Source organism: Lampris incognitus, chromosome 11, assembly GCF_029633865.1.
Source record: "Lampris incognitus isolate fLamInc1 chromosome 11, fLamInc1.hap2, whole genome shotgun sequence".
NCBI lineage: Eukaryota > Metazoa > Chordata > Actinopteri > Lampriformes > Lampridae > Lampris > Lampris incognitus.
Window position 1 is genome coordinate 20863651 of NC_079221.1, and position 13758 is coordinate 20877408.

Below are 13758 nucleotides of genomic sequence, written 5' to 3' on the forward strand. Positions count from 1 at the left end.
GTGTAATCCATCACTGTACCATGACTTGCCGGACTCCACCGCGCACTCTTAAATAGAGGTCCGCTTTGTCCATGATGTAGATGAGGCTGCCCTCTGCCTGGCGTCTGGCAGTCGCGATCATGGTGTCATAAGACCTCAGAACTGTCACCTGGGGAAAACAAATGCATGTCAAGTCAAGTCAAGCCAATTTTATTTGTATAGCCAGTTGTCACATATCACATGTGACGAGTGTCTTTTGCTGAAGGGGAAAAAAAGTTTCCCCTATGATAACAGATTGGTGTTGGAACCACTGATCAGTACTTCTGACCTGCATGCATTTCCTGATGAAAATATCAGACACAGCCTGAGGAAATTACAATAGTATTTGCTGTAAATGCAACAGCAAATGCCAAATCAGTCAAATAAATATTTAAATGACTTGAAATGGCTGATGACAATTAACATTTTCAAAATACTACTATCTGTGCTGTAAGTTGAGGAAATTAACCAACAAATAAAAGTATATCAAAGTCCATAAAAAGGGCATTTCAGTGCACAGACGTCACCTACCCCAGAGGAATGACCAGTGGCTCCAGGAGGGCCAGGGGGACCCGGAGGTCCAGGAATGCTGATGGCTGTATATGTAAACAAAGAACTGGTGGTTATTTTTTCACCTTTGTTTATTGCTAGGGCCGCCCCCCCCCCCAGCTGTACATGTTGAATGTGTACCACCTCTGCTACACATTCATACAATTACAAAACTTCCCTTCTAGGCAAGGTCCCAGCATGACCACAGCTTCTTTTTTTTTTAAAGTGTCGGCCACTTAGCAGCTCTACAGCAGCAGTGAGGAGTCAAGTGATGGCTTTTTTTTGTGGGATTTTCCCCCCTTTTTCTCCCCAATTGTACCTGGCCAATCACCCCACACGCTGAGCTGTCTCGGTCGCTGTTCCACCCCCTCTGCTGATCCCGGGAGGGCTGCAGATTGCCACATGCCTCTTCCGATACATGTGGAGTCACCAGCCACTTCTTTTCACCTGACAGTGAGGAGTTTCACCAGGGGGATGTAGCACGTGGGAGAATCACGCTATTCCCCCCAGTTCCCCCCACCCCGAACAGCCACCCCAACTGACCAGAGGAGGCGCTAGTGTAGCAACCAGGACACATACCCACATCCAGCTTCCCACCCGCAGACACAGCCAATTGTGTCTGTAGGAACGCCCAACCAAGCTGGAGGTAACATGGGGATTCTAACCAGCGATCCCCATGTTGGTAGGCAACGGAATAGACCGCTATGCTACCCGGACACCCCCAGTCAAGTGCTGGTTTAAGGCCACCTCAGTGGTAGATGTTGAAAGAGAAGAGATCACTGTTCATTCACTTTTGATGAAGATGACTTGCCACATTTTACCTAGCATGTTTCATAAGTGAAGGAAAACTATACAGCCACGCAAAACCTTTAGAGTATTTCAGCAGAAGGATCGACATGTTCAAAATATTTGATCAAGGGACGGCAAAATGTCCGCTTACGGTGATTGGGTCTGTAGGCCCCTGGCAGTGAGGGGGACCCCGGGGGTCCGGGAGGTCCAGGTTGGCCAGGTGGCCCTGGACGTCCATCGTATCCAATCCCAGGTGCCCCTGGTGGTCCTTGAGGTCCAGAAGGACCAATAATGGAGTCTCCCTTTGGACCCTGACAGAGAAGACAGATGAATGAAGATTAGTGAAATAATGGAGAATATGTCATCTATTAGCTACAGAAGACAAACTATAGAAACCACTGATGTGAGACTAGAAAAAAAATACAAACAACAGAACAGTACAGATCATAACCATTTGCTATGATGCAGCGTTGTTGTTAGTAACTCTTTTGGTTGTCTTAAACCTGATATGACAAACACAAGACCACTGAGTCCAAATAACCAACCTTAGTAATAATGATCAATATTCATGTATGACATTCGGTGACATAATGTTAGTTTCTTTTATACCCCTTACATGCAAGGTCACTGCCACATTTTCTAGCCATCTTGACAATGTGATCAGATGTGGACCCTCTCAATTTTGGGACCTCTTTCACTGTATCAATTGTAGCTGTTTATACATGTACATATACATATAATGATGCTATTTTGTTCTCTGTCTAGTAGTACTTACCGGCAGGCCTGGGTTGCCAGGAGGCCCTGGTGGACCTTGCACTCCTCCAAAGCGGGGATCATAATATCCACCACCTGGCTCTCCCTTCTCTCCTTTCACACCCGCATCTCCACGCTCTCCCTTCAGTTCATTCTGTTGACAACAGGCTGATTTTAACACGGCCATAAATTATTCACCTCCAGCTTGTCTGGCATCCATAAAACAAAATCACTGGGTTACGATGGTGGAGAGTTGATTAGCTCAGAATTTATATGCAGAATTTAATTATAACGATTTCACACTCTGGGTTTGTGAGGAAGAGATTTATTCAAACACTGTGATTCCAACCACAATGAAGTAAGGAGATAAACCGGTAGCAGATCCATAGGAAATTATCTTATTCATGTAGATAAATGATTCAGCAATCTAAGCAGGTTTCTAGACCACCACAATATTACAAATTTTAACATGACTGTCTGAATGCTTTTTCAATTTATATTTGGGGAAACGCATATTTCTCCAAATGCACGTTTCTTTCAGCACTATTCATATTCAATTTATATTCCTGGCTTAGTTGGTGAAGCACCCGGTGTTATGGCAGCTTATACCATAAGCATGGCATCGATACTGCCATGAATTGAGGGTTCAATTCCCACTGGGGCCACCCACATTGTAACGTGATGCAGTCATTTCACATAAAGCGCTCTGTGTTGTCAGAATAGGGAAGTACAATAGAAATACAGTCAGTTCATTTGAAAAATGGTATGGCCTTTGACAATGCACAGTATGCACTCATCTGCTTGAGTAGAAAGGAACCAACAGCGAGTCGACAAGCTCAGACTTTATGAAGTGTGTCCGAAATCCACGTCTGTTTAACACTGGTGTTAACTGAGTTAGCGTAGGAGCCATTTCAAGAACTTTCAAGCTCTACTAAATTCTTACCTTAAGTGTGTAAATGTCAATGTTAGAGGCTGCCCCTACAGAGGAATAAAAAATAATTTCAAATGGTGTCGATAAATCTAGACACACCAGCCCCATACATCTCAGCAAAAGGTGTACTCAAAGTTAACGTTGGCAGCGTAGGTACTGTTCATATTTCATTTGCATACCTGGTATTCCTGGAAGTCCACGCTCACCACGATCACCTTTTTCTCCTTTAACTGCTGGAAAAGGTTGTACCCCAAACAATACAGAATTACATACAGCACAGCTCATGCAAAACTGTTCACACTTTTAACAGAGATGTCTCCCAGCACTCATATATTTCATTAATAAATAATTTAAATCTTATAAGAGTTGGCAGTCTAATCTCTTTAGAATAGATGGTCTATCCTCTTTAAAGTCAGATATCTGGATCAAACTGAAACCGAGATAGTACTGTTAATCTCTTCAAAGAGTTTAAACCTTAAATCTTAAGGTTTAAATCTTTCTCGATTATTACGTCACGGAAGCTAATTTCTCAGTTTGAATTCTTCTCTTTGAGAAGTTCTAATCAAGTATATTTAGTATCAACGTTAAAAAAACAAGGTCTCTTTCTCAGTGTGTTTGTGTAACTGGGTCTGCATGTTTGCATGTGTGTGTGTTTGTTGGAATGCATACCTGCATGATTTCTTGGGATATCATCATAGCGCTAAGAACAGATGAAAGAAAAAAGAGGGAAAAAAAGAAAAGCAATTCTGAGAAAGGGCATTTTCAGCACAATCCACAAGGGAAGGAAATTGTCTTTTTTGAATTGATTGTTTATAGGCTGCAACATGTTTTTTCGAGCCAATCAGCTTTTTAGTCTTTAGCACCATCTCTAAATAATGGTAGGTTACCATTCTAAGAGCCTTTTTAAGTAGTAAAATTAATCCACTTGTCTGGTGGCTAGTGTTAACTCCCCATCCTTCAACACGTCCAAAATAATTCAAGTTTCTTATAGAGCATACTCTCACTGTAAAAGCCACACTTAATTGCAGTGTGACCCCACCTCTCAGCAGAACTGTGTGATATCATTCTGAAAGGGTCCCCTTTTTTGCCACTAGATTCTACCAAGAATGGCATTGAAGCTAGTTGATAGAGAAACATGGTAGACATCATTTATGAAGTTAACAACAGGTAGATGTGAAATCTACAAGCGCATTGCTGAAGCAGAAAAGATGCATGATGAACAATTACATTGAGAATGCTGGGAGCACTTCAATGAACATATTAAAATATCTCCATTAAAGTACTATCAGTTGGCACTAAACATGTCCACATACTGTCACAACGTAGAAGTGGATCAGTCACTCACTGACGTCAATACGTAGAAGGTTTATGGTCCCCTGTACTTACATTGAAGCGATTTAGAGAAACAGCTGGCCCAGGGGGTCCTGGTGGACCGGGTAGACCTGGGGGTCCCTGGTTGCAACAAAGTTACCAACGAGATGTGTTAATAGAGATTATTTACTGCATGACTCTGATGTCACCAATAACTGAAATGTTGACTTGATGAGTCGCAGGCTGATGGCTACAGGCTGACGTCACAATTATTTATTTGGGAAAGAAAAGTGTCTAATATTTAATCCTCAGTTTTTCAAAAATACAAATACTTAAGATTGTCATTGAATTGGCCAATGCCCCCCCCCTTTTTCTCCCCAATGCCAATTACCCCACTCTTCCGAGCTGTCCTGGTCACTGCTCTACCCCCTCTGCTGACCCAGGGAGGTCTGCAGACTATCACATGCTTCCTCCGATACATGTGGAGTCGTCAGCTGCTTCTTTTCACCTGACAGTGAGGAGTTTCATCAGGGGGACGCAGCTCATGGGAGGATCCCGCCATTCCCCACAGTTCCCCCTCCCCACTGAACAGGCGCCCCGACCAACCAGAAGAGCTGCTAGTGCAACGACCAGGACACATACCCACAGACAGGGCCAATTGTGTCTGTAAGGATGTCCGACCAGGCTGGAGGTAACACGGGGATTTGAACCGGCGATCCACGTGTTGGTAGGCAACGGATCAGACCGTTACACTGCCTGGACGCCCGAATTGGCCATTGTTTGTAAAAAGTAAACCATATAAGGTTTACTTATTCAACCAATCCTTTTTGATAGTGGTTGTGGCATCATGTTAATATGTCATTTGGAAATGAGTATCTTTAAGTAAATATTCTACTATATCTACATATATGTCGCTAATGCATTTGATAATTGCTATTTTCAGCTCAGTGAAGTAATGACAATACTTACTGGATAACCATAGCCTTCACCAGTGTTTGGCTCTCCTTTCTCACCCTTGTAACCATTTACACCAGGACGGCCCTAAAAGCAGAAAGATGGTGATAAGTTTTTCAAACCATGTCAACTAAATGGTTAATAAAAGACTGATAACTTCAAGGTGGTAAAATGTCAGTTTGTAAATTCAGTATGTCACACATTATATGCATATTTACCTATATTAAGAAATAATGTTTTCATGGAACGTTTGAAAATAAAGTTGAGTTAATTATAACAGTATAACCACTTGAACTTTAAAATGATGCATATTCCATCTCCCCGTGCAGCTTAAGAGTACTTACAGGTCTTCCAGGCATGCCAATTTCACCCTTTAACCCTGGAGGCCCATAATGACCCTATACAGAAGAGTTGTTAAACAAAACATGTGAGAAAACAACTACTCCCTGAATTCACAGTTGTCAAAATCACAATATAGTGGGAACTAAGGATTGGACAGCGTTACCTTAGAAAAGGGATAAACAATGAATCCAGACTTTATGTTTCACAATTGCATTTTTTGTGACTTAGAATTGTGTTTAACATTGGGTTAATTTCTTTATGCATGCTCAATAATCCAGAAAATCAAAGAAAGGTGAATCAGTGCATCTGGACACAATGTTTATTGAGAGAGAAACATTTCATCACTCATCTAAGTGACCTCTTCAGTCTCAACTGAATAGAGTCAATACGGTCAACAATCCGGTCGCTATGCCACTGTATTGTTTATAAGGGTGAGGATACCTGCAGTCAGTTTAGACTGAAGAGGTCACTTAGATGAGTAATGAAATGTTTGTCTCTCAATAAACATTGTGTCCAGATGAACTGATTCAACTTTCTGTGAATACTGGGTTAAGTTTTGAAAGCATTTACATTTTAACATTTAATCACTTACAGGAGGTCCAACGGGGCCTGGAGGTCCTCTGTCTCCCTACATGTAAAGGTCGTAATAATTAATCCATCATACAGGATAAATGAATGAAAATTAATTTTCAAGTGGTGTTTGCAGAGAACTTCCACATTAGTCACAATGCACTTTTACACAAACATTTAAATAACAAAGAAAAAGCATCAGCAATATACAATAAAACAGTGACATTAATCATATGACTGTAAGAATGCATACAGAAAAAAAACAAAGTAAAGGGCACAACAAAAACAACAACAGCAATATGCAACACAACAGCAGCATCAGTCAAAAAGAAGAGAGGTGAGAAGTCAAGAGCAGAGTGGCCCACCTTCTGACCACTTAGCTGTCCAATATACAGAGGATTTCCATCTGGTCCAATCACCAAGCCTGGTTCACCCTTCTCACCCTGAACACAACATGGCACCAATGAGACACAGGAGTCACTGGTGGCATTTGAACAGTCAGTGAGTTACAAACAAATGCAAAGAAAAAAAAACAACAGATTTTGCAGTTGAATGTTGTACATGTATGAGCGGCTGGCTGTATGAATTTTGATAAAATACTTATTTTTAGAGATGGATGGTTTACCCCAAGCATCAACAATTATCTGAGGGGTGATGTACTAAAATGGAAAACAGCCACTTGGGGGCAATATTGGTTGAGACTTAAAAGGCTCTCTTCTCAGTCAAAATCAATACTGTCGCATCTAAATTAGTTCATTTTTGATAAGTTCCTAAAATCCGCTCGAGTCACATTAATATTTTTTTTTAAATTCACTTACACACCTTGACTCTCAGTGTTAGACAATGTGTCAACAGCAGCAACGTGACAGACTACGCAGTGAGCTACACCACGAGAAATTGGGACGCACGTTCTGGAAAATGACTTTACTCACACTTTGTCATGGAATGAAAGAGCCCCTGCATCATTTTGTGCAAAGATATTGTGATAACAGATGTTCAATAATTATACTTAAATGACATTCCACTTTCCACTATCAGTCTATAAAATATCTGCAAAATTAATCATGTTATATTTTCTTTCTTAAGTTGCAAGATTGAGCAAAGTGGACTGATGGAAATTATGTAGCATGAGCTTCTTGACTTTTCCACGAGACGACACATTGAGTTATTGTCACAGAACTGTAAAAATGTTGACACACTCAAAGGTCAGTCATAATGTGAGAAGTGAAGCATGAATTCAGCATCATCAATAACGTGTTAGTGGCAACGTAAAAGGCATCTCTTGACAGCTCCTGCTCCTGAAATTTGTTTTTCAGCCATGATCCATTTTTGGGTCAAAAATGCAGCATAGTAGCGATTCAAAATACCTGCCCCCATGTTGTTCACATAGTACCTCAATGCAGTGACACAAATGTTTAATGGCATTGAATCAGTGGAACTGTTGTTAGTGGCTTCTAGTTTTATTGCTGTAATTCCCTGATTTTATCACTTTGGGTCAATCAGATTACAGTGTAGTAGTCCATATTAAGTACCGTATTTCCCGCAGTACAAGTCACACCGGAGTATAAATCACACTCAGCAAAAAATGTGTTAAGAAAAAAAACAAAAACAAAAATATATGTAAGTCGCCTTGGTGTATAAGTCGAATTTATATGGTGGTACCATAGAGTTTGAATGAGTAGAACGGACATTCCAATTCAAATCAACATAGCAGGATGGTCAGATTGGAAGCCATTTTTACCGCTGCCATTGCAAGTAACTGTGACTGTTATAGCAGGTTAACGTCCATACAAATCGACTTGCGGCAAGTTGCGGTCTTTTTTTTCCTTTTTTTTTTAAGTCGCAGCCTCACTGAAGTGAGGTTTTGTAGTAATGACCAAACAAGCAGTGGAGTAGTATGAACATTTACACCCCACTGATGTGTGTTGTCACCATAACAGCTACCAACAATCACCATTTTCTTTTGAACTACTCAAATGACTACGGCCAACAGTTCAGTGTCCGTTCTCCTCTCATTCAATTTCTATGGGTGGTACAGTATTTTCAACTGAGTCACAAGATCAAATAGTCCCGTCTAGTGGCCTTAGTTGAAATGCTGTGTATTTCATTCATCCATCCATTATCCAAGCCGCTTATCTGAATTCAGGTTGCGGGGATGCTGGAGCCTATCCCAGCAGTCATTGGGTGGCAGGTGGGGAGACACCCTGGGCAGGCTGCCAGACCATCACCGGGCTGACACATTCACACCTAGAGACAATTTAGTACGGCCGATTCACCTGATCTGCATGTCTTTGGACTGTGGGGGGGAACCCTGAGCACCCAGAGGAAACCCACGCAGATACGAGGAGAACATGCATCTCCACACAGAGGAGGACCTGGGATGACCCCCAAGGTTGGACAACCCTGGGGTTCGAACCCAGGACCTTCTTGCTGTGAGGTTGATTGCGCTAACCACTGCACCACCGTGTCGCATGCTGTGTACTCGTCTGACAAAATTACATTGTGTAAGTTGCTTTGGAATATAAGGACCACCCAGATGAGTAAAAAAAGAACAGAAACTTATAGTCCGGGAAATGTCAAATTTACTGTCAAATATTTTTTTGTGACTGACTTCGGGCTCTACTATTTATTGCGTAGGTTTGAAACTCTTTCCCATCTAGCACCGAAGTGCACAAAGAATGAATAAATGAAAAAATAGACAAAAAACATCAAAAGAACGCTAGTTGACAGTAAAGAAGTATTAACAGCAAAGAAAGGACAGGAATCTTCACTACCTTTACTCCGTACCCTGAGGGACCTGGTTCTCCTCTGTCACCCTTTGGTCCAATGGGGCCCTGGCAGAACACAGAAAAAAATATTTTCTGAAACTAAGACTGGCAATTATGAGAGTGGACAAAGCAGAAAGTAGGTCAACTCAAACAAATATGTAGCCACTTATCACTTACTATGATACATTTTATGACTGGATCATTTCATTACACTATGACCAGTCATTTGGTTGGTCTGTTGTATCTCAGATGCTTAGTGTGTAAACTGCATTTAGTATGAGATAATGTCAACTACTATATGCTGGTCAGAAAGTTGGTGCATTGTCTGTGTAGTGCAATGATAGGCTATAGATGGTGGGGTGTGGTGTTGGGATGCCATAGTCACTGTTGGGCATCTGGGGGTGTGGTGGGTATTAGGAAGAAATTAATGTTGCATTGACCCGATGTGCAGAGGACCCTTCTTACAGATGTATGTGGACCTGTTTGGCTTCTAGGACGTCAACTATGTGAGGTGTTATGCGTGCAGTGGATCTTTTATAATACAGAACCAACAGCCATTAAAACTTGACAGATTTTCAAACTAAAGATTAAAAAAGTTGCAGTTAAAATATGTTTATGATACACGTAGTTGATAATACTGATTTGTTATTCAAGAAATTAAAAAGAGCCAGACTTACAGGGAATCCAGCTTGACCGGGTAAACCGGGTCTGCCCTGTACAGGAAACAAAGTTATAATGAATCAAAGCACAAGCAATATCTCAACATAATAAGACATTTTCTCATTCCAAATTTCATGACTGTATTCTCTAGCATAATCTATGTAAGCACTGAAAAACATCCATTAGAAAGATAGAATTTGTGTGGGCCCTGGATACAGACATATTTGTTCTACTCTATAATGTTGGTGTATATTAGAGGTAACTGCATTAACAGCCACAAAACACTGGATCTGAGAGTCTGCACCCACAACCATGCTGAAACAACTCAAAATCGCAATGTTCAATTTCGACTTGCATGCTAATCATTCAGCAATGTGAATCCCAACATCAAAAACATGAACTGGCTATGTGGCTTGGCATCTCATCAAACGGGCCTTCAAACAAACAAAAACCTATGGCGCCTTTTTTTTTTCTTTTTGAGAAGTCGAGGGAGACCTGAGTTGCCCTTTTTTCAATCACTACCCTTGGGAAACCCCTGCTGTACATGTCATGTGATGCTTCGAGAAAAGCAGAAATATTACACATCGCACCTTCATATAGGTACAGATCGGCATGTCAGAGGTATTTCTTAAGTGTAGGTTTAAGTATAAATGTAGCTTTCACTCAGTGTAGGTGAAAGGTAAAACGTTGACATTAATAACATATCACAGTGGAAACAGGTGGCAGCCATAGGAGAGGATGGTTATTAAATGCAGCAAGTCATGTTCTCAAAAACTGGAAAAAAACAATGATTCCCTTTTTCCAATAAAGAAAGCCTTTTCTTTCTTCTTTTTTAAAGTGTAAGGCTGTCATTAGAAATTTAATGGTTTTTTTTTTATGGCGGGGGTCTCTCTGTGGTACCTCAACTGGTTGCAGTTGATGGACATCTGGTCATAATTTTTTTTCGTATACTAATGCACAATAAACATTTTTCAAATAGTTCACATGACTAAAGGCAAAGAGCTGCAGATTATGGTTGACCACAACCCTGTATGTGGTCCTATGCAGCCCTGTTTTTACAATCGCACACCATAAGCAGTGTACACTATTACTAATGACTCATTCCAAATGTATGAATTTGCATCATAGCATTTGTTGATATTCTGATTTGTATCACTCAAGTGAAACACACCTCAGGCCCAGTGCTTCCCTGGATGCTGTCGTACTGTAGGAGACACAAATGAAAGAATTTAAAATGTCAAATAACTCTTGTATCCATTTTTTATGTAACTAATTAATAAACTAATGAAAAACTAGAACCTCTTATGGCTGTGTAAAATAACATTATCACTGGACAATATCATTATGTCTATTACAAAACGGTATAGATTACACATCTGAACTGCCCCCTTAAACTGATGACAAATATTATGATATGAATCAAATGTTTTATGCCTGCATTCATACTATGTAGGAGTTCCTGTCAATTAAGTCAAAAAATGGTTATGATGTCAGAATTGGGAATTACGGTCACTGTTGTCCTCTTATTATGGGTAGGCCTGCGGGTTTTATATAACATTTTGTTTCCCAAGCAACAGAGCTCAAGCAGCTCAAGTTAGCCAGTTAGCCAACCTGCACAGGGAACAATCTGGGGAAAGTAGCATCTCTCCATTTCTAAATAACAAAAATAACTACTGCCATTAAAGTCCTAATATGCAGTTGATCAAGCAATGGTCATTTTCAATCTTCACCACCTCTTCAGAGTACTATGCCAACTATCTGCAGTAAACTACTTTGTTATGTGTTAAAAAGTCTGCAAATAAAAGTGCCTCATTTTGATTTCAGACTGCTCATCAATGTCCCTTGTTAGGTTGATATTGCGAAAAAACCCTCACCCTAGTTCAATATTTCAGTTTATAATTGGACAAGTATCAAACGCTGGCGATAACACTTGTGTATTGTTTACTTGCATGCCCTTTCGAGGTGACTTTTATCCTTCAACCGTGCCAGGACAGCTAAGCTAGACAAGCCCTCACGTTCCCAATTTGGATTTTGTTTCTTACACTGCCACCAATGATCTGCCCTGGAGGTCCCGGTGGGCCGGGTGGTCCCGGGAGTCCATTTCCATCTCGGCCTGATTCACCCTAATAACAACACACACACACACACACACACACACACACACACAGACACACAGACACACACACACACACACACACACACACACACATTGAATCCATGCAATACAAATAAACAAAGTTTTAAATCCAACAAAATTATGGCCTTGTTTAGGTCTTAGAAACAATTGTTTGTATACCAACAATGTGGGAAAGTTCTAAATCAAAGACTAACTAATTTTCAGTTTGGCATTCTGAAATACATAAAGGGTACCAGTGCTTAAAATGTGTGTGTGAATGATACAGGAGTTTTCTTTTACAATTTCCAGTATCTTCTTAGCTTGTTTTGCACAGACATAGCGTTCGCAATATTTGTAGGAGTATTTCTGATAACAAAACTCACCCGCTCTCCTCTTTCACCTGCCTCACCCTTTCGTCCCTGTTCAATGAAAGAGGGGAAAAAAAGTTAGATCTGTGTTTCAGAATATTGTATTCACTCCACAAAGTCCAACCAGCACTCGTCCTAGATGAAATTAAAAGGGTTTTTATTCATTGGGTCATTCCAGAGATCCAGAGGTAAACTTAAAAAAAAAATTAAAAAAAACATGATTGAATTCTCTATAAATGTGACCAACTTTAAAAAAAACCCGACACTCTTTCAGCTGTAGCCTTCTTCACAGCAAAATAACAAGACCTAAAACCATGGGATCATACAAAATGTTTTTCTTCTTTTCACGGAACAAGCTAACAAGTCAATGTATTGCATTCAGAAAAAGGACCTTGGACATCTTTTCTTATCCAAAGTACAAACCTCTCTCAATAAAGGCAGGGCGAGGGAAGCTTATTCGTAAAGCGCATCTCATACACAACAGCTATTCAAAGTCCTTTTACATAAGGCATGAAAAGACATTAAATAAGAGATGTACAATAAGCACTTATTATACATCTTTTTTCTTTTCTTTTTTTTTTGCAGTCTGTCCCAATTTCCTGTGTTCAGAGCAGTGGGCAGCTGCAGTGCCCGGGGACCAACTCCAGTTCTTCTTTCCATTGCCTTGCACAGGGGCACAGGCAGGAGTATTAACCCTAACATGCATGTCTTTTTGATGGTGGGAGGAAACCGGCGCATCCAGAGGAAACCCACGCAGACACGGGGAGAACATGTAAACTCCACACAGAAAGGACCTGGGATGGCCTGGGGTTCGAACCCAGGACCTTCTTGCTGTGAGGCAACAGTGCTAACCACTGGGCCACCGTGGCACCCACGTCATAGTTTGTTAGCCTGAGGAAAGTCTTGAATCAAGCAGTATTTGAAAATACTTCATTTATTTTAGCCTACAAAGATGAACAATGTGAAGTCTGCCTCCTCGGACAACCTACTGTGTCTAGATTTAAGAGCGTGAAAGGCCTTTAAAAATGAGTTTCTCATACTTTTCCAACTGTCAATTCATATGAAACTACCTGAATTGTAACTTAAACAACCGTATGGACTGGTACTCATGAGGCTTCAAACAAATACTAAAGTTATCTTGCAATTGCTACTTGATTTTTGTCTGTTTGAGAGCCGGATGAAAGGGGTAAAGCAGATTTTACCTGTGGTCCGGGGAGGCCATCCAACCCTGGTCGCCCATCTCTTCCTTGAGCCCCCTCACTGCCCTTCTGGCCTGGTATGCCCGGCAAACCAGCCTTACCCTGCAACATTCAACATATCTTCAGTAAAGAAACGCCTTGCACATGAGCAATTTGTTTGATACTCTTAGTTTCTTCCTACTTTAAGATTTGTCTAATGTCCTTGAGTCTTGTGTTTATGTTGAGCATTGCACAATGACAAATTCCTAGTGAATGCAAACTTAACTTGGGTTTAGTGAACTTGAGGATGAACATGAACTGTTTCATGACCAATTTGCAAAATGTTGCTGATTCAAATCCCCTGAACAACCAAGCAACCAGAGAGAGAAGAGTGAAAGAGAATCACTTCGTTTGTTGCTCTTGAACGAGGCTCTAATTCCTTCAAAGGCCC

General features: G+C 40.8%; 1 protein-coding gene across 1 annotated transcript in view; it reads right to left on the reverse strand.

Moving 5' to 3' along the window:
- col18a1a (collagen type XVIII alpha 1 chain a) overlaps nt 1–13758 on the reverse strand; it is a 78035-nt gene that overhangs the window by 3068 nt on the left and 61209 nt on the right. The window contains exons 20-37 of the mRNA XM_056288867.1: nt 13332–13430; nt 12145–12180; nt 11688–11768; nt 10817–10849; nt 9663–9698; nt 8992–9051; nt 6583–6660; nt 6240–6275; nt 5650–5703; nt 5321–5392; nt 4427–4492; nt 3710–3740; nt 3220–3273; nt 3053–3087; nt 2132–2263; nt 1508–1667; nt 550–614; nt 20–148 (exon numbers count right to left, since the gene is read on the reverse strand). Coding sequence (XP_056144842.1) covers nt 20–148; nt 550–614; nt 1508–1667; nt 2132–2263; nt 3053–3087; nt 3220–3273; nt 3710–3740; nt 4427–4492; nt 5321–5392; nt 5650–5703; nt 6240–6275; nt 6583–6660; nt 8992–9051; nt 9663–9698; nt 10817–10849; nt 11688–11768; nt 12145–12180; nt 13332–13430 — 1257 coding nt within the window. The remainder of the gene's footprint in view (nt 1–19; nt 149–549; nt 615–1507; nt 1668–2131; nt 2264–3052; nt 3088–3219; nt 3274–3709; nt 3741–4426; nt 4493–5320; nt 5393–5649; nt 5704–6239; nt 6276–6582; nt 6661–8991; nt 9052–9662; nt 9699–10816; nt 10850–11687; nt 11769–12144; nt 12181–13331; nt 13431–13758) is intronic.